Source organism: Tauraco erythrolophus, chromosome 4 (assembly GCF_009769465.1).
Source record: "Tauraco erythrolophus isolate bTauEry1 chromosome 4, bTauEry1.pri, whole genome shotgun sequence".
In the NCBI taxonomy this organism is placed as follows: Eukaryota; Metazoa; Chordata; class Aves; order Musophagiformes; family Musophagidae; genus Tauraco; species Tauraco erythrolophus.
In genome coordinates this window covers 293,719-314,010 of record NC_141468.1, presented here as the reverse complement: position 1 = coordinate 314,010, position 20,292 = coordinate 293,719, and the positions used below count along the sequence as shown (strand labels likewise).

General features: G+C 57.2%; 1 protein-coding gene across 2 annotated transcripts in view; it reads right to left on the bottom strand.

Annotated features, from left to right (window-relative positions):
- Positions 1 to 20,292, bottom strand: part of SHANK3 (SH3 and multiple ankyrin repeat domains 3) — a 343,838-nt gene that overhangs the window by 181,646 nt on the left and 141,900 nt on the right. For both annotated transcript variants that reach the window (XM_086609695.1, XM_086609696.1), the window contains exon 11: positions 9,318 to 9,511. In XM_086609695.1, the coding sequence (XP_086465821.1) occupies positions 9,318 to 9,511 (194 nt within the window). The remainder of the gene's footprint in view (positions 1 to 9,317; positions 9,512 to 20,292) is intronic.

Genomic DNA, 20,292 nt, shown 5'->3' with positions numbered 1-20,292 from the left:
CCTGACCTCAAGTAAAGAAATTGAGCACAGCAGAAAGCAGGACTTATGACAAACGGCAGTCCCAAGAGGTTGTGTAATTCTCATACCAGGCTACAGCAACCAGTCGCAGCTTGGCTTCTTCCCATCTCTTTCAAAATGACCTTCCCAGCAGACAAAACAAGAAGGAAGAGAATTTCCTGACCCTGGTACAAAGGAAAAGCTTCACGAGTAATTCCGAGTCCCTCCCAGCCCTGAAGCAGACACGGGGACACCGCAACAAACCCTTCACAGAAACGAAGCCAGAAAGGGAAAGGCAGGACTAAGGGGGTTTGTTAACTTTTGTTGCTGGTGATCACAAAAACCACTCGGCTTAACCACAGGCCAAGAGGCCATCTTCTACACGCGACACGCGGCCAGTGCAGCCCGACCCAAACGACCACCCGAAATGCCCCCAGCACCACCCGGTGCTGGTGCCCGACCCTGTCCTCCAACACGACAGCTCTGGAGCTGAGCCCCCGATGCCCGGGCACAGTTTATCTACATTTGTGCGTGCACGTTACCTGCTTCTTTCTGGGGATGGGCTGGGACTGCCCGTGCCAGGTCAGCTCCGTGCCCTGAGCCCAGGCAGGGGCAGGAGGCACAGCCGCGCTGCCCTGGGCACGCCGACGTGCTCACCCCTTCAGATGACACTCAGAAGCCTGAACATGTGCTGCCTGATCTGTGGCAAAAATTAAACTTTAAACACAGTGAGAAAATTTTAGGCCAGACCAATTTTTCTAGCCATAGTTTAGGATTACTAAAAATAGAGTTTATAATGCCAACTGGTGGCAGCTTTAATAACCATAGAGGGATTACTTGTTCCGCGTGTCCTCGGGGAATCTCCATCTCTTCTTCGCACTGAAGTAGATTTTGACGCTTCTTCCCCTTGCACTGTCCTCATCAGATGCCACCCGACCTTCCTAATCCTTGGTTGCTATTAGACCATAAACAGCACTCCATAGAGCCTGTAGGACTCTAACAAGTCACTCGCCTCTCCTGCCCAGAGGAGAGCCAACGCTCAGAGCCCCAACATCTAGCCATGTCCCTGGGGCTCAGCGCTGTGTGGGTGGATGCATGTATCCAGCAGGTTCTGGATCACCTGCACTCATCAGGAAGGCAGGGTCATGGAATGGTTTGGGTCAGAAGGGTCCTCAGAGCTGACACCCCTACAGTCCTGCCCAGGCTTCTGCTCTCTTGCTTTCTTTCTCGGTCGTGCTGCTGCGGTGGGTATAATTCAAAACCACCACAAACCCGCAGCCAGCGCTGAAGGGAAGAGACTGCCCACCGAACGGCACGTCCCTCCACAAAGCTCATCCCTCCCTGTGGTCCCAGCCTCTCCCAACCACCTAACAACCAGCAAATGGCATTTCGGGTGTCGAGACCCGCGTCAACGCTACTACCGAGAACCATCCTTCCGTGTAATCCCGGAGAAACTCAACACGGTGCTCAGAGCCGCCGGCACCACACGGCTCTGTGGCGGTGAGCACTGGGGAGGGCGATGCCATGACCGCCCAGCGTGACCAGCTCGTCAGCCCCCTCCTCAATCGAGGGCAGGGTGCAGTGATCACGTAGCCTTGGACCAACTGCAAAAACTGCAGCGCGAGCTGTAACACCCCGAAAAAACGCCAAACAACGTGCAGTCACCTCGATTTGTGACTTACACGGGCTGCTATCCACAGTTGACAAGTGAGCAAACATGCAACGGGAGAGGAAAGGGAGGTATGGTTCACTGCCTAAGCTAAATATATACTTAATATTTCTAAACATTGAAAAATGTATTTGCTTTAAAAAAGTAAAACAAAGTATATAAATTCTATGTTCTCTTTATCTTTGCTTCTTCAAAGCGATGCAAGATCCACCTGGACACCACCCAAGACTGCAAACACGAAGACTTATTTATTTGTAATAGACACCAACCGGGGTTAGAGAAGAGCAGAAGGGTTGATGAAAGGTATAAAAAAAATGATTGCAAGAAAAGATTTAAAGAATGAGGCACATGAACGGCAAAGCAATGTACATTTAAGCAGATACAAAACGGGCATCTTAAATGGTGAGTGGAATTTCAAAAAACCAAAACTTCCATGGAGCATCTGAACGAGAGAACACTTAAACTGAAGAGTAACATATTTATAAACCATAAGATCAGACACTTTTCTGCACCAGGCGTAATTAGCTGTCTCACGACACAACGGGCATAAGGAGCACAGCAGGGATGGGAAGGAGGTCAGATCCTCGCACAGAAAACAAGAACAGCCAGAGATGTACCAGGCAAGATACGACGCAGGTCACCGACTCCGCAGCCCACTGCTGAGCCCCAGTTCGGAAACCCACGTCCCCCAAACCCCATCACCCCGTGTCCACGGCTCCTGTGCACCCACAGCGTCTCTCCCACGCAGCACAGCTCTACCTGCTCCTCACACAGCCCCAGCACCTCTCCCCACCCCAACACTCCCAGCCTCCCACTTACTCCTGTTTGGCCAGAACGTGGCAGATCACATCATGGATGTCGTGAAGCTTGCACAGGCCCGGGGCCAGGACCACCAGGCTTGATGAGCCGTCAACTGGCTGCTTCCCCCACCCTCAGCTGCCATGTCTCGAGGGTAGAATCGAGCGCACCCTCTGCAAGTTTGCTGAGGACACCAAGCTGTGTGGTGTGATCAACGCGCCAGAGGGAAGGGATGCCATCCAGAGGGACCTTGATGAAGTTCAGTAAGGCCAAGTGCAAGGTCCTGCACGTGGGTCGGGGCAATCCCAAGCACAAGCACAGGCTGGACGGAGAATGGATTGAGAGCAGCCCTGAGAAGGATGACTTTGGGGTGTTGGTTGATGAAAAGCTCAACATGAGCCAGCACTGTGCACTGGCAGCCCAGAAAGCCAATCGTGTCCTGGGCTGCATCCAAAGCAGCGTGGGCAGCAGGGCGAGGGAGGGGATTCTGCCCCTCTGCTCTGCTCTCCTGAGACCCCTCTGCAGTGCTGCCTTCAGCTCTGGGGTCCCCAACATCAGAAGGACATGGAGCTGCTGGAGCGGGGCCAGAGGAGGCCACGGAGACGATCCGAGGGCTGGAGCACCTCTGCTATGGAGACAGGCTGAGAGTTGGGGCTGTTCAGCCTGGAGAAGAGAAGGCTCCGGGGAGACCTTCCAGTACCTGAAGGGGCTACAGGAAAGCTGGAGAGGGGCTTTGGACAAGGGTGTGGAGTGACAGGACACAGGGCAATGGCTTTAAACTGAAAGAGGGGAGATTTCCATGAGATCTAAGGAAGAAATTCTTCCCTCTGAGGGTGGTGAGGCACTGGCACAGGTTGCCCAGAGAAGCTGTGGCTGCCCCATCCCTGGCAGTGTTCAAGGCCAGGTTGGATGGGGCTTTGAGCAACCTGGTGTAGTGGAGGGTGTCCCTGCCCGTGGAAGGGGGGGTGGAACTAGGTGATCTTGAAGGTCCCTTCCAACCTAAACAGTTCTACGACTTAGCCTCGAAACCTCCCCACATGGGACAAATTTGGTTGAAAATCATAGAATCATGGAATGGTTTGGGTTGGAAGGGACCTCAAAGATCATCCAGTTCCAACCCCCCTGCCATGGGCAGGGACACCCTCCACTACATCAGGTTGCCCAATGCCTCATCCAACCTGGCCTTGAAAATCTTGAAGTGGCTTGAAAGTGAGTATGAAACAATCAGAACAGAAAAGAAACAACAGCTGCTTATGTGCAGCTGCCTCAGGAGAACAGTCTAGAAGAATGGACCACGGATCTTCCTGCGTCAGGGCAGGAGCCAGACAAGGAGCATGGGGCTCTCTTGAGGGTCGGTTCTTCTGCAGGTCGTGCACAACCGAACCCTTTCCAGGCGCCTCCAGCATTAGCTCATCAGGGACTAATTACCGCACAGGGACAGGACCTTGCTTAGACCAAGGAGAGGAATCACAAGTCTACGGTGGAAAAGCGCTACTTGTGTGTCCCGCTGACGGGAAAGGGAACCGGATCGTATCCTGTCACCTGGTCGCTGCAGGCTTGGCCATGCAGTCGCACACACCGTAAGGAACAAAAACCCCCCTTCTTCCAAACGCATTTTTTCACGTCCCTGAGATATTTCAGTTTTATTCAGCTCATTTTGTTTTGTCTTTCATGAGCAATTCTTCTCTTTTTCCCCTTCCATGACTCATTTTCAAAGTTTCTAACAACAAGAGGAAATAATTTATCCATGTCTGAAGAAGCTCTCGTTATTCCTGAAATATCTTTTAACTTCCAAACACTGACCGCTAGACAAACAGCAGAGAAGCATTGCTCCCAGGCTCCCCAACACCTAACAGCCACCCAATTAGGGTGTTCCGTGCTTGGTTCCCAAACAAGCTATCCTTCAAGCCACTCCAGGGCATGTGTTCCAGCCTGCCACACTCACGGCAGAGCATCTTTGGAAAAGCCATGGCACAGGAGATGCACTGGAACGTACCACAGCAGATGGGGACAGCTCTGCACTGCTGTCTGCCATCACTCCCTGCAGCACACGGGGGAGAGAGAACAACTCCTGTTCTCCAAAGGCCTGGTAGGATCCACACTCCTGCCTAATTACCTCCAAGGAACTCAGGGCTGCAGAGAACCGGAACAGTGTTCATCCACAGCCCAGTCCTCAACAAACTCACAACGCTGGGGTCAAAGACAGCTTCTTCATCCATTTCAGTCCCCAGGAGAGTTAAAGGGCTCCTCAGATGGAAAGCAAGAGCAGCTGGCACCCAAGGGATACGAGAGAACTGAGAGCGCGAAGCACCACGGGCTCAGAGGGCAACAGGCTCCCGACGACTCCCGGCACTGTCCGGTGCTGTGGAGAACGCTCAGAGTCAGCACCCACGGGACAGGGCAGCTCGAGCTGAAGAGACCATGGGGACAACAAGCAGCAGGAGATGCTCTGCAGCCTCAGGTGGGATACTGCTCTCATGCACACAACCCTCGTCGGAGGCAGTGAAGCCTGGGATGCCCGCTCGGAGGATTGCTGAGATAAGGCTGGCAGGCAGCACTTGTGACTAAGGCATTTCATTTGTTAGGAAAGGAAAAATCAGTCTCCTTTTTGCAAACGAGTACCTGGTCCCAGCGCCTTTGATGTCTCACAGCCAGATCACAGCAGTCTGTTGTGTCTAAAGGCACACCAAAAATGACTAAACCAGCCATGAGCACTTATTTCACAAGTTAGGAGAGATGAAGTCTGGAAGGTTCTAGAGCAGCCTCCCCACCAGAACAGCAGGAGGAAAGCATCAGTGGTTTCAGAGGAGGAGCATGATCAGCATACAGGTGATGGTCAAGCCGTGCAGGGCCAAGGTCTCGACCCACTGACCACGCGGCTCCTTCTCCATCTCTGTTCCTCCAACGCTGGGAACGAGAATAACCCAGGAGCAGGGTCTGGTGGGGAGGCAGCTGCTTGTCAGCCCTTTGCTCTACATCACCACGGGCACAGATAGTTTGAGAGAGAAGTTTAAAGCTTTAGCTTAACCTTCCAAGTTATTAATGGCTCCGTCTCCAACCACCTGCATCTAAGCACCAGAGCAGCCGCCTTCCTGCCGAGCAGCCGGATCCTCCAGCCCAGAGCAAACTGCGTGAGCAGCCTCTCTCAAATGTTTCTGGATGGATACAGAAAGTTCAGAGGAAACTTGCTGGCTGAGCATCAAACAGAAACTGCAAAACCTTCCACTAACAGAAACTATCTTCTCTGCACAACAGCAACTTTACTCACAAGGAAAATAACCCCCTCTCTCTAAACAACCTCCAGCACAACAGAGAACTGCTACAACAACAATTCAACAAAACCATACCCACAGCCAACAGAAATTCCGTTTGCCATTTTTTTCACAGAGGGTTGGCTTAGATACTGCAGTAGGGAATGTCAGCAAGTGCAGTAAGGAACCACATTCCAAAGGAAAACCTACTGTCAGCTGCACATGGTAACAGTTGCTTGAGAATAACTCCTTCTAATCACAAATCCTAAAGAAATGAGACTCCAAAACCAGCACATTCATAGTGTTCCTCATTTCTCCCTAGTTTCCAGGCTGGAGAGTCAGTCCTCGTTGTGCCCTGTCTATGAGCCATTTCTCCCCGTGACCTTGCGATTTCAGCGCTGGTGACTACTGGTTCTCCCTTTGCTCGGGGCGCTCACATCTCATTTCATTCCTCATTATCAGTAACAAGCAGATCAAGGACAGACTCTCCTCTGCTCGAGTTCTTTAGCTATCTTACAAACGACATAACTGTATTGATTATTGCTTTTTGTCACCCGACAGCTACAGTACACAGTCCAGACAGACACCATAGCTTTCACCGCGCTCTTCAAACCCAACTAGCTCCTACTGAAAAGCCCCGAGGAGACCCGTCACACAACGCGTGGTTCGGTGCATCTCTCGCCCCGCCAAATCCAGTACGAGAGGCTCTCGTCTAACACCAGCGCCCGGCAGAACCTTCGCAGGAGTCCGTCTGCTTTCAACAAGGAACCCACCTCTGAACGAAACCCTGGGCGGATGTTCAAGGATGCTCAGCTTTCCCTCAAGGCAGCACACCAACGAGCAGCATTTGCTTCAGAACGCGGCCACACTTCAAACAGGGCCATACGCAAACCCTCGCACGGCTTACACACATGAGTACGGAGGTGCTCGTGTTACTCCACCTCAAACGCTTCTCCGTCCTCTTTAATTCTCAAGATCAAACCTGCCAGATGCTTTGCCATTCTCCTCCTGACACTGACCGCCGGCAGCCCCAGCCACCTGAAATCCCCCGTTTCACTGCATGGAAGGGACGGCTGTCACATCCCCTCGCTAACACATGTGAGATGGGACACCAGCCCCACCACAGCTTCCACGCCAGTGATCTCCTGTCCCCAGCGCCTGCCTGCTCAGTGTGGCCCTCCCCACGGAGGTCTCTTCCCACAGTGCACTCGTGCCCACAGACAGCTCCTCGCTCAGCCCTGCTCTTTGGGCAGGTTTCTCCATCAGCACTGCGCTCTGAGAGGCCCCTTCGTGCAGGGCTCTCACCCTTGCACATCTCCCCAAACGCAGCTCATCTCATCAAGCAACTGCCGCCAGCAGTCCTTTGACAACGCCCCCCAAATCGGCTCCCACCCCTCCCCGCACCGCTCTTCTGCTCATACCCACCACACGTCAACACTTCCTCCAACTGCCACCTTCTCCCTCCAGGACCCTCCACCCCCAACAGCCCAACACTTTGCTTCCTGGGCAGCTCCGTCACCCCCCACCCAGCTGGTACATCCTGTTCAGGACCCTGATCTGAGGTCCCCCAGCTGCCCATGCCAAGGCATCCTCTCCAGCCACACTCTCCCAACGCCTCTCACCGCTGCTGCCCGTTTGCAGACACCCTGGCACCCTCGTTAGCTCAAAGCACAAGTCCAGCACCAACACAATCTTATACCAGCTCCTGTTTCCCACAAGCAGGGCATGAGAGGGTTCTTCCCACCGACGGAGGATCACCCCGCTTCCCAAAGGAGTCACGAGTCCACCAAAGATGACAAAGCACCAGCTGCAGCAGCTCTACTCAGACCGCTGGTTCCATTTATCCCGCCGCTCGCCCTGCCTGTGAGCCGGGGCACCCTGTCCAGTCACTGCCAATGCTCCTGTCCTCCCAAAATCCATCAGCATCTCAAAAGGAGTAAATAACTGAGCGCTGCCCATCTCCACTGCCTGGAGATCTTTCATCAGCAAGTCACTGAAGTGATTCTCTTTTAACTCTTATTGAACCTTTTCTCAGCCACACATAAGCCAGCTGATGCCTCCAGCTCCGAGGAGCCATCTCCCACCCTGGGCTGCTCTTCCTCCCCACGGTACTTCCCACAACTTGCTTTCTCTCTGGAGATCCCATGAGGCGGCTATGCCCACAATTACAGGTGAATTAAAGACTCTGTTGCCATTACTAAGGAAGGGTATCGGGACCATTCCCTTAATGCCTGACGGAAGGATGGGACAGAAAACACTGGGAGAGTGGGTGAAGAGAGAGATGGGAAAAGCACTTCTGACCCCAAAGCCCTGTCCATCTGTTGATTCCTTCCAGCCTCCTGGAAACCAACACCTTCACCCCAGGACCACAACGACACGTAGCTCCGCACACCAAACCACCCGTTAACTCCAACCACCCCGCTGCAGAACGCCTCACCACCGGGCACCTCTGCCCCGGCACAGGCACCCCGCGTCTGCCTCCGCCTCCACTCAGGGGACAAAACCACATCGGTGGGGGCAACAGCAGGTCTGCTCGGACCGCCACCTCCAAGGGGTGGTTTTCAGCATCCGCAGCACAGGACTCGGTGGTCTCACGTGCTGTTGAAGCAGCAATTCAGGGCACAGAAACGCAAGCCCTGTCTCCCGCTCCCAAGCCCTGTCTCCCGCTCCCAAGCCCTGTCTCCCGCTCCCAAGCCCTGTCTCCCGCTCCCAGCTCGGATCCACAGCACAGCCAATGCAACCAGTCGGATCAGCGACTGCTCCAGCCCGCATTGTACGAGGCATCAGCGAAAAAAGTGGAGGCAGAAAGATGAAAAGAAGATCCTTAAACTTTCTCCGAAAAACTACGGCGTTAGCCTCCTTGCAGAGGAAGCCTCTTGTTACCCCTGCCTGCTGGCAGCTGCCTTCTGACCGCCCGCAGGGCTTGCACGCCTTTCGGGAGCCTGCCCGGCACAACGGGCATGCCATTATCCCTGCGAGCCCCTCTCGTCTCCCGGTGAGCTCCGCATCGCCGCGGCTCCTCAGCGCGAGCGGCGGGGAGTTCTGTCTCGGAAGCGCTCCCCTGCCCACCTCCTCCTCGCCGCGCTCAGCCCGCGCCGCCCGGCAAGCGGTGGGCTGGCGACCAGCACGCGGCACCGCGCCAGGCAGGAGCCGCTCAGGGGGCACTGGGGAGAAGAGGGTTCAGAGAGGCGCCCACTTTTCCAGGGGGTCCCGGCAGGGCACGACGACCACAGCCCCGTGTCACAGGGCGGGACCGACCACCCGAGGTCCGACTGCAGGACCGGGGCCACAGGTGGGAGCCACGGCCCCACACCTGGCACCGACCGGGCAGCACCAGGGCCTGCCCGCGCCCCCCAGCCCTGCGCCCCCGTGCCCTGCCCGAGGGACGGGGGGCTGGAGCTGCCTGGGGACCCCGCGGCTCTGCGGTCCCACAGCCCGACCCGGGACCCCGCGGCCACAGACGGGGCAACCGGCGCTACCGGCCCCCAGCCTGTGGCCGCGGCGGGACCCCCGGGCCGGAGCCCGCAGCTGGCGGTGCCATCCCCGGGCCCCCCGCCCGCCCGACCCCGCGCACCGGCCCCCGCCCGCCCGCCCGCACTCACCCTTGACGGCTTCGCCCCGGTTGAGCTGGATCTCGCCCTCGCCCTGCGGCGCGTAGCTCTTCACCACGATGAACTTGCGGCCGGGCACGGCGCTGTACAGCTTCCGCTTGGGCCCGCGCAGCGGGGCGGGCGCGGCGTGCGGCGCGGGCTCGGCGCCGGGGCCGGGCCCGGGGGGCCCCGCCGGGCCGCCGGGGCTGTAAACGAAGACGTAGGTTACGGTGCTGATGCCCGGCAGCTCGCGGCTCGGCCCGCCGCGGCCCGCGGGCTGCGCCATGGCGGGGCCGGCGGGGCGCGCGGGGCTCAGCGCAGCCCCGGCCGCCGCGGCGCCGCCCGGGCGCGGGCACCGGCTGCGGCTGGGGGGGCCGCCGCCCGCCGCCGGCTCCATGGCGCGGCGCCGCCCGCCCCGCGCGGCGCTCCGCTCCCTCCGGCGCCGCGCCGCCGCCGCGCGCACCATGGCCCGGGGCAGGTGCCGCCGCCGGCGGCTCCTCCCCCTGCGGGCGGGGACGACGCCGGCCCAGCCGCCTCCCGCCCCCGGCCGCCGCCCCCGCCGCGCCGGCCGCCGCCCCGACCCGCCGCCGCCGCCGCCGCCGCCGCGGGGCCGGGGCCGCGCACCGAGCCGCCCCCTGGCGGCCGCCGCCGCCGCGCTGCCCCGGGCCGGGGGAGCGGGGGCTGGGGGGGCGGGCGGCAGTGCCGGGGGGCGGCTCCGGCGGCGGGGTGGGGCGGTGCCGGGGGCAGGTTGGAGGGGCAGCGCCGGGGGCGGGCAGCTTGGGGCGGATGGGGGGGGAGCTCCCGGGGGGGCAGTTTGGGGGGGGGGGGGGGGGGGGGGCAGTGCCGGGGGAGGTGCCGTAGTTCGGGGCGGGGGATGCGCGGGGGGTGCCCAGCTCCTGCTCCCGGGGCGGGGAGCAGTGCCCGCGGGGTGTGGGGATCCCCTCTGCCCTCCCCCACCCGCCAGCGCCGCGCACCGCAGTGCCCCCGCACACGGCGGGGGGGCTCGGGGCTGGCCGCAGCCTCCCCCCCCGCTCCAGGGCTCGTCCCTCCCACTTCCCCCCGCAGCGCCCCGTTTGCAGCCCCCCCAGCTCTGTGCCTGCAGCCCCCTCGCGCTGCAGCTGCAGCCCCCCCGATCTGCACTTGCAGACCCAGTTCAGTGTGTGCATCCTCACCCCGCAGCGCCCACATCCCCCCGGTTCCCCATAGCCCCTGCGGGGCTGCCCCCACCCACCCTCCTGCTGCCCCCCGGGCCCTCGGGGAGAGGCCGGGGCACGGCAGTGCATCGGGGTCTCCTCCCGCAGACCCTCCTGCTGCCGGAGCCGCTGCCTGGTGACAGTGCAGGTGGAGGGGAACGGCTGCTGCGGTGGGAAAAGCTGTCCCGTACGCGGACCCCCAGAAATGGCTGTAACCCAAAGGGGAGCCCGGCTCCTCAGAGAGCCAGGTACGGCCAGGAGACAGGATGGCATCCCTCTGCCTGGGACAGTCAGAGCTTCACCCAGGAGCACCACTGCAGTGACAGAGTCCAGCGGAGCACGGGGAATGGCGACCCAACACCGAAACAAACAGGCAGCACAAGAGTCGCGGATTCCCGTCTTGGCATCAGGGGGCTGCCCAAACCCTCTCCAACCTCCCATCGCAGGCACCCGGCTTCAGCAGGAGGCACCGTGACGTGTGCCGGGGGACCGCCAGCCTCAGCCCAGACGCCTGCTGCTTCCGTACGACCCGAAGCTACCGTCCCTCAAGGGAAAAAACACTTATAAAGAAATAAATAGCTCCCCTTTCCGTGTAATGCTCCTAAATGTCACTCCAGTATCATTTTTAGTCAATGCTGAGATGCTAAAGCCCAGCTCAGAGCTCTAAAGGGCCCTCTATGCTTTTAGCAACAGTCACGAGAAGCGCGCAGAAGCTGTAGGTATTGCAGGCAGCTCACAGAAACATCGGCTCCGTGCCTCGCCGGCACCGCAGCTCCGCACCCGGCTGCGCGCATCGTGCTGGCCAGGGGACGCTCAGCCCACGGCACCGGGCACCGGCGCTCCGGGCTCTGTGCGCGGGCACGTGAGCGGGGAGCTGGGCTGCCTGTGCGCGGCGGGATGGCTGCGGTGCTCCCGCGCTGGGCCGTGCAGCCCCCTTGGCACCGCTGGCTGCGCCGGGTGCCCGCATGGACCTTCACGTCGGCAAGCAGGATCCTGCTCCCATCGTGTCGCTTCCCCAAACTACTGGTTACAACCGCACCCTCGCCGTGCTGTGCCACCGGTGCTGCTTGCCGCCGTGCCGCTGCTGTGCAGCCGCCTCAGCCACCAAGGAGCCCACAGCTCCAGCACCGATCCTGCGCTGCGGCACCCTCCGGCAGGACCGCGGCAGTTTTACGCACCGTCTCCCGCACCTTTTCTTAGCAACGACTTTGCATCATCTTTCACGGGATTTGTGAAAATACCACTGCGGGTCCGAGAGCCGGTCCTCGCACGAGTGACACGAGGATCAAACACCAGCCCAAAGTCTCCACGGCTCCTCGTCAGCTGTTGCACGGGGAAGCGTTAATTACGTGGTTTGCCATCCCGTCCGTATCTGCCGTATCGATTTTGCAGCACACTCATTTTTTAATCGTTAAGGAGTTATTAAGTCAAAACGTCTCAGAAGCCTACGTCTATTACATCAGAAGCACATTTATAACAAGTTTTGTAATAATTTCAAAGAATACCACCGGTTTTGTTTGGTCTCTTTTGGCAGGATCCATTTCAATTAAAGGACGTTAATTAGTTTAACCATATTTCATGTTAATGCCCGCTCGGTTTAACCGTATTTCATGCTAATGCCCACTCGATAGAGACCTGTGCCAGTCGTGCAGCTGCTCCAGGCTCAGGCTCTACTCTGGGAACGTCTCTACCTCTATTCCCAACTGGAAAAAGTGAGAAGAACTGCCTGGAAGGGGTTTACATTTCCTGTCCATCATGGGCGGAGCCGCTCTTGGCCCATTTCCGCGCGCCTGACAAGGTGTTTCTTCACCTCCGTTATCGCCTTGCGCCATAAGGCACCTTGAGGCCCGACGGAGAGAGTTCCATCCTTTGCATCGCCTCGTTAAGCTGTAGCTAATCGCTGCGGGATCCGTAACTTCCTTCTGAGCAGCCGCCAGGACGCCGCGTACGTTATGAATAAAACAAACACCGCCGCGGCACTGTTTGTTAAGCAGCCGAGGAGCTTCTCAGCGTCCCCAGTGTATAATTGCCATGTCGCGACGCCCACCTCCTCCTCCTCCTCCCCGAGACACACGGGACGGACGCCGTGGCTGCGATGTCCGGGTACCGGAGGAGACCGCTGCCCACGGAGGTGCCAAGCGGGGACAGCTCGGATAAGAGCAGTCACTGCGAGAGAGCAGCAGCTCGTTCTTTTTCTGCGCAGGGATCCCGCCCTCCAGGACCACCGGGCTCTTCTCTTTGGGGCAGCCATTCACCCGGAACTCGTCCGTCCGAACCGCACTCCGATTTCCCCACAGAACGGAGAATGACGCTGGGGAAATCCGCCCGCAGTAGGTATCGTTCAGCTACAGCACGCCGGCACGGGGGACGCGGCTGGTTCGAAGGAGCTTCAATGGCAGATGGAGGACTCGTCCTCCTCCCGTCACGCGCTGCCGCTGCAGCCCGCAGGCTGCTCTGGGAGCTGGAGAGCTGAAACCCGCGTCTCTGTGGATGCTTCACCCGGAGCCGGGAGCAGCCTGAGCCACCCGCGTGCGGCGTTGCCCGGTCAGGTCCTGCCAAGGGGCTGCTCGAGGTCCAGGTCCTCGGGTTTGGGTCTCCTCCAGGTAAACGAGCGCTCACGAGACCCTGCTGTGAGCCCACGGGTCAGCACGGAAACCTGATGGCACATCTTCGTGCAGGAGTTCTGAGGTCTCGCGCTTGCTCTGCCTGTTGAAAATAACTATTTGAGATGGATTTGGTGTGTAACGCCGTGTCTCGTGCTTCTTACGGAAGCATCCAGACTCGACAGTGCCTGGAGACAGCAATGGAGACCTGACCGTCTGACCAGTGCCTCCATCAGATGCGGTGCTGGGTCCCAGTATGGGAAAGCATCCTCAAGAGCGCGGACACTTAGAACACTCCTCTCGAAAGCCCCAGTCACTCCCGAGGGAAGGCAGACTTCCCTCCCGCAGGCAGGTGGTAGGTTCAAAACACCGCAAGCGAATTAACAGACCATAATAGTTCCCACAATTACTTCAAACACATCGAGCAGTCCCAAACACCCAGGGCGGCTGCTGTAATTCTGACGTGCTCTCCAGGGGCTGATCAGAAGAGAATCACTTTCTGTCAGGTGAGTTCTGGTTGAAGGATTCTTGTTTCAGGTTTAACAGCCCTCCTCCTCCATCTCCTCATCCTCCTCCTCCTCCTCCTCCTCCTCCTCCCTTCTGGGGAATTCCTGCCCCCCGCCGCCCCGGTGGAGTCCCCCGCGGTGCGAGGCGATGGCTCGCCGGCTTTCGGCGAGCACAGCCGGTGATTACGGGCGCTGCAGCGCTCGCTGCCACAGCAGCCGCGGAGGAAGGAGCCGGATGTGGCTGATCCGAGCCAGGAGGCTGTGCCGAGCTGTGGGAATAACTCGGGCTTCGCCTGGCCCATTCCTGCACACCTCCGGGAGGCACCGAACACGCTAAGGTGTCTCGCACATTATCATCAAAGTATCTTACAGATCCTGATTTTTTCCCCCTTGAGAGCTGAGTATCAGATTTTTGTTGCTTTAGGATACAGAAAGGTTTCGCACGGGGGAACTTCCTGCTGTTTCAAAACGTGCTACGGACCGAACCCTTCAGGAACGACGTGTATTTGGCAGCTCTGCACTTAACCTGCTCGCCCTTCCCTGTAACCGCAGGGCTGTCGAACTGCTCCTGCCCACAGGGCACCAATCCCAAAGCATGCTTTTGCTTTTGCTTTTGCTTTACTTTTACTTTTGCTTTTACTTTACTTTTGCTTTCTTTTTTTTTTTTTTTTCCGAATGAGTTGTCCCTGGTGCTGGAGTTGCCTTTCACTGCAGCCACGGAAAGGAAGGATTTGTAAACTACTCCCCTTGCTCTGAGCACATTTATGTGCTCTGGCACACACAGCTCCGCACCCACGGAGTTATCTGGAGACAATTTCTCTGCAGGAACCTTTCTGGAGACATCTGCACCCAAAGCTCGGTGGGAAGACGCACACAATGTGTGCCCCGCCACAGGTGGTTCAGCTTTGCCCAGCGGTGAGAGCGGTGGTGATCTCCTTTGGGAGTTGCACTCTTCGCTGTTCAGGTAAGAAAGATTTGCCACCACACGAGCAGCATTATAAACTCCAGCAGGTCCTTAGAACCTGGTACCGTTAGACAGAATTTGACTGACAACCAAACGCTGCTCCTCGATTATGGCACTTACTATGTCTCCTTCGGAAGAAATGCTTTTGCTGTTCTGGAGTTTCAGATTGTTACTACAAGCGTGGCTGACAGATACCAAAATAGACTGGGTTGATGGAAACTATCTTATCTCCAGCAAGAAAATAGCAGCTTCGTCACTTCTAAAACTTCCCCAGATTCACCGATCAAACAGAGTGGTTGAGGCTGGCAGGGACCTCCGGAGGTCATCCCGTCCTCCAGCAGGGACACTGCAGCCGGTGGCGCAGGACCATGTCCACATGACTCTTGAACATCTCCAAGGATGGAGACTCTACAACCTCTCTGGGCAGCTTGTGCCAGGGCTCAGTCAATCTCACAGTGAGAAAGTGTTTTCCTGACGTTCAGCAGGAGCCTCCCGTGTTTCAGTTTGTGCCCGTTGCCTCTGGTCCTGACACTGGGCACCACTGAGAGGAGCCTGGCTCCATCCTCTCCTGGCACCCTCCCTGCAGGTATTTATAGACATGGATGAGACTCCCCTGAGTCTTCTCCAGCTGAACAGTCCCAGCTCTCTCAGCCTTTCCTCATAGGAGAGATGCTCTAGTCCCTCCATCATCCCTGTGGCCCTTCACTGGACTCTCTCCAGTATGTCCATATCTCTCTTGTCCTGGGGAGCCCAGCACTGGACACAGCACTCCTGATGTGGCCTCACCAGTGCCGAGCAGAGGGGAAGGACCCCACCCTCAACCTGCTGGCGATGCTTTGCCTAATGCAGCCCAGGACACCGCGTGCCTTCTTTGCGGCAAGGGCACGTCGCCAGCTCATGTTCAACATGGTGCCAGCCAGGACCCCCAGGTCTTCTCTGCAAAGCTGTTTTCTAGCTGGGTGCTGGGAAGAGGGGGTCAAGGGGAATCCCCTCGACTGACAATTAGCTATTTTGGGAGCAATCTTGAATTCAGAAATGGGAGAAATCTTCAGAGACGCTCCGCCTAGAGTATTACTTGGGTCAGGCCAAGATGACCAGAAGACACAGGTTCTGTCCAAAATTCAGGAGGCAGTTTCTGACATTGAGAGCTTTATGCCTCTTTGCTGGGGCTCCCTCCAGCCACAAAAGCAGAGCAGGACCCACCCCATCTCCCCTCCACATTCTCCGAGCTGGGCAGTGGGGCAGACCCAGGCTGATATTCTGGGGCGACTGGTACAGCTCTTGCACAAAATGATTTTATTCCTTCCAGTTCCCAGAGCGCGGCTCATTTAGCTGTTCAGTCTGCCGAGAAACTTCTGGCCTCAGACCATCTCTGCACAGCGAAATGAGAACAGCGCAGTCACCTGCTAACGAGAGCCAATTAGTGGCAGATTCACAGTTTGGGAAAAGGGAGACAACGGGAGAACGGGAATCACTCGCCTTCCCTGCTCCTCCTCCTCCGGCCGCCAGACCAGCGCTCCAGCTCATTAGCACGGGGGCCTGAGCGACGACGTGAAGCCGGAGCCGCGAGCCCGGGTCAGATCCCGGCACCCGCCGGGAGCCGCGGGAGCTCGGCGGGGCGGCTCCTCCCGCCACCGCACAAGGAGGACGGAGCGCAGCGCTGCACCGCGCGGGGCAAACAGGGCACGGGACGGCGTTGGCCACGCAGCCAGCGACCGGATGTGAAAATCCTCCCAAAAGGAGCGCTCGGCCGAGCAGCGCTGGCAGTTGTGACCTACCAGACAGTCCAGAACCCGGGCGTGAGTCTGCTGCCAAGGACACACCGATAACGGCTGCGGGATCGGCCAAAGCGGCAGCTGGGAAAGGTCCTGCAGGCACCCCCCTCCCTGGCACCGACCCGCGCGTCCTTGCAGCGATGGCTCTGGGCGTCGCACTGCCTCCCCCGGAGTACCAACACCTCTGCCCGGCTGCGGCTACAGCCTTACAAACGCGCCTGGAGAAGATGGAGCGGAACTGGAAACCCGGGAGAGACAATTAATTAAAAGGTTTTGTCTCCCTTTATATAATCACAGATATCGATTCACTCGCTAAAGCGCTCGGAGTGCAGCCCAGCCAGTGAAACATCCCCAGCGGAGCTGGATTTGTGCCTCTCCACCCTGACAGCTGAAAGTGCTTCCTATCACCGGGCAGCTCCATCAGATCTAAAGAGTTCTACTGAAAAGGCAAAATACAGTTTTATCAGTTGACAAAGAGGATAACGGGATTTCTGAAAATTATGCCTCTAATCCTGCCTATCCTGCAAGATCACAGTCCTTCGGAATTTGGACAACCTGTCTGATAAGCCCAGGAACAGGCAACTCCCGCGAATTCCCACGCACCGCGCGCTCTGGCAGATGCTCTCACAAAGGTGAGAGAAAGCCTGGTTCTGCTAAAGGCGATGACAAGCTCGCAGTAGATAGTAACTGGAAGGAGCTGCAAGAGGGTTACCCAACCCCACACCTCCTGGGAAGGTGGAGGCAAAGGGCCAGGTGGATCCTCGCAAGCTGCTGCTGATCAGACAAGCTATTTCAAAAAATTTGCCTTTGAAGAATCATTTCAGCAGTATCTCCTGGGCAGTGTTACCCAGGAGTGAAAGACGATGATTAATCAGTCCCCCTTACTTTCGGCATCATGGACCTTCCAATCCCAGAGGTCTTTGCGGTTCCCAGAGGAGGAGGAATCCATGCCATGCAGAAGGCAGGAGCTACTTCATAAAGAAGGAAATAATTTGCAAAACCGGTGACTATGAAACCTTTGGTTGCTACGTCACTATGTGTGCCTCAGTCAAACCCCAGTGCCCTACACATGCCATTCAGCATCTGCTGCGTGCAACTGGTTTTCGGGTTCTGTTCCTCATAAACAAATGTTCACATTCCCACCAACCTGTACATGGCCAGACAATGAGCAGATCCAGAGGTCTAGAAGGACCTTTTCTAGAATGTCCTCCCCATGTGCCCAGTCAGCTCCACAGATGAGAGTCTATGTCAAAGACTGACAGAGATCTGGTTACTCCAGTGCAACTGGTAACCAACTTCTGACTCCGCGACCCACAGCGTGACACCTTCTGCCTTCACTAAAATTACCTAGGGAGAACTTTCGATGGTACGGGCATCTGCAGTAAGAACCACGAGGAGGATGAGTTGAGACTTTGACACTGTAGTCCAAAACTTTGGTCCTCAAAATTACTCAGCTGTTGTCATAACTTCAGAGACTGACACCTGCAGCGTTTCTCCAGAGTCATCAGCAACATCCCCCGGCTCCGGCGGTGCTGCTCAGGATGTCTCAGCCTTGACTGCACGGACAGCACCTGAGCTGCTCTGGTGTCACGGGCACTGCTCCTTCCCCAGACTTGCTCGCACGTCCAAACCCTTGGCGAGCCCTGACAGCTCCCACCAACCACAACCGACACGACAGGAGCTGCACACCGCGCTTTTTACCGAGAGTTACGAAACCATCCAAGCTCTCCATCAAAGGCACTGCGCTACTGGACGAACAGGGGGACAGGGCACCCCCATCCTCTCCCCCTCCTGACCAGAAAGGACCAGCATGTCAGGGCAGGAACGGGCCAGGGCTCAGACTGCCGGGACACGGCAGGAGCACGCCGTCGGCAGCGAGGCGGTTGCCGGGAGGCAGAGGTAATTGGGACATTCCCTCCTACGGCGGCACAGTGCAGCTCTGCTCCCACCCTCACCGACCCCCAACGCCTCACGCACTGCGCCAGGAGCCGGGACACCTCAGGGGGCAACTACGTCCCATTTTTTTGCCGTGCACTTAAAACGTTGGTTGTTCCAGTGCCCACATACTCCTGTAGTGCCAGCTCTTTGAACACGCCACACATTCTGGACACGACGAACAGGGCTCACACAGAGCGTGCCTCTCCAAACCCATCCCAAGGCATCATCGAGAACATCAGGATAAGCGTGTGCACACACCAGCAGAGACCTACAGATTTACAACTTAGCAATGCAGAGCGCTTCTTTTGCAGATTCTTTATTTGCTTAACCATTTTTCTTATTTTATTAAGCAGGAGCCTGCAGCTAACTCCTTGGGTTGCATCAGCTTTTCCCCCTTAGGAAAATGATGCCACCTCTTGGCCAACTCTCCAGGAACAGCCTTCTCAGCCACTTCTAAGTTCTCCTTTGTGCATTCACCAGATTCTTCAACCTGAGGCACCCTTCTTGCACATCCTTCAGCCAGAGACGTATAGACACCACACCTCTGAGAAACCAGCAAAGATGAGCCTGACACTGCCTCTGTCAAGCCAACTCTCCCAGCTCCCGTAGGTTTGTTCCAGGACTCAGCACAAAGACACCAGTGTTTCTATTCCAAACGCAACCATCGTTACGTTGAGCTCCGTTAGCCCCATGCCATGGCTTGCCTGGACTAATGCCCATAGATCATTACCCTCTTGTGTCCTCACCATTGGAAATCCAGATTCTCCTACTGAATCCCACCCTCCCAAACTCCGCGGACTCCAGCACTCATCTTCTGCCTTTCTGATGGTAGCTGTAAGTTACTTTCCAACTCTCTCTCAATGGTGAATTTGAATAATTTGACCAAATGACATTCGCTCATCCTGCCCACAGAGTTCCTTAATCACAGGCACGGTGGCTGGGAGACAGCCATGGCTGAGTCCAGAAGTTACCCGAACCGCTTGGAACTGCTGAAGGATTCAAATAAGGCCAAAGAACGGGAACTGCGCAGGGACACATCCCACGCTGCTGGAAGGCAGCTCAGATATCCGTGGAGGGACGGAAGGCAGCGGTCACTCGATGCACTGTGCAAGGCCAGGCACGCAGCGACCACACCAGCTCCTGCCCCAAATGGCAGCAGAAGCCCTGGGAGTGAGAGGACACGGGACATGCCTCAGGTCCGAAGCACCTGCTTTGGGATGACTCTGCTGTAGGGTGAAGCCACAGGGAGACAGGACAGAAGCTGGCAAAAGTCAGAAATAAAACCGTGAAGAGCAGTTGCACAAACAGAATGAAAAAATAGAAACTCCAAATTAATGCAGGTGTTCCTCTGTGCAGGAGCTGGAAGTCTAAGAAATAAGACAGGAGAACCAGAATGCCTGGTTTTAATAAAAATATCGATACAAGGGATGCACTGGAAGCTCAGTGGAAGAAAGACACAGCAGGAAAGCGTAACACAAAGCGCCACAAAAGGCAGAGCGGGCACTGGAGGGGAGGAGGTGCGGCACTGCCAAGACAGCTTAGAGCTAAATCAGATTAACGAGTTAACTGTGCCAACAAGGGACACCGACCTGCCACGGGTTAACCGTGCCAACAAGGGACACCGACCTGCCACGGGCTGAGGCTCCGGCAGGAGACGCACGCGGTCGGCACTACGCTCTCAGCCACCCAGGCAGGATGGCGACGCTGAGCACAATCTGCTGGAGACCAGCGAGGCCAGTGAGTGCCGGGAGATCGAGACACGCCAGTTAATTCTGCACAAACTGAGCAAACACCGTGTCGGGGCACGACGACAAGATTGCATTTTTAGGCTCAGCCAGTGGAGCGACCAGGCAGGGAACTGACCGCAGGAAAACGCGTTCCTGACCTCGCGCTGACCAGTGAGCACGCTGTAGCTCATAATCTTGTTAATTAAGAGTCATTATTTAACAGTGACCCCAATATAGCCAGGTTCATAATCCTGCCAAAGCAATGGAAGCCAATAAATCAA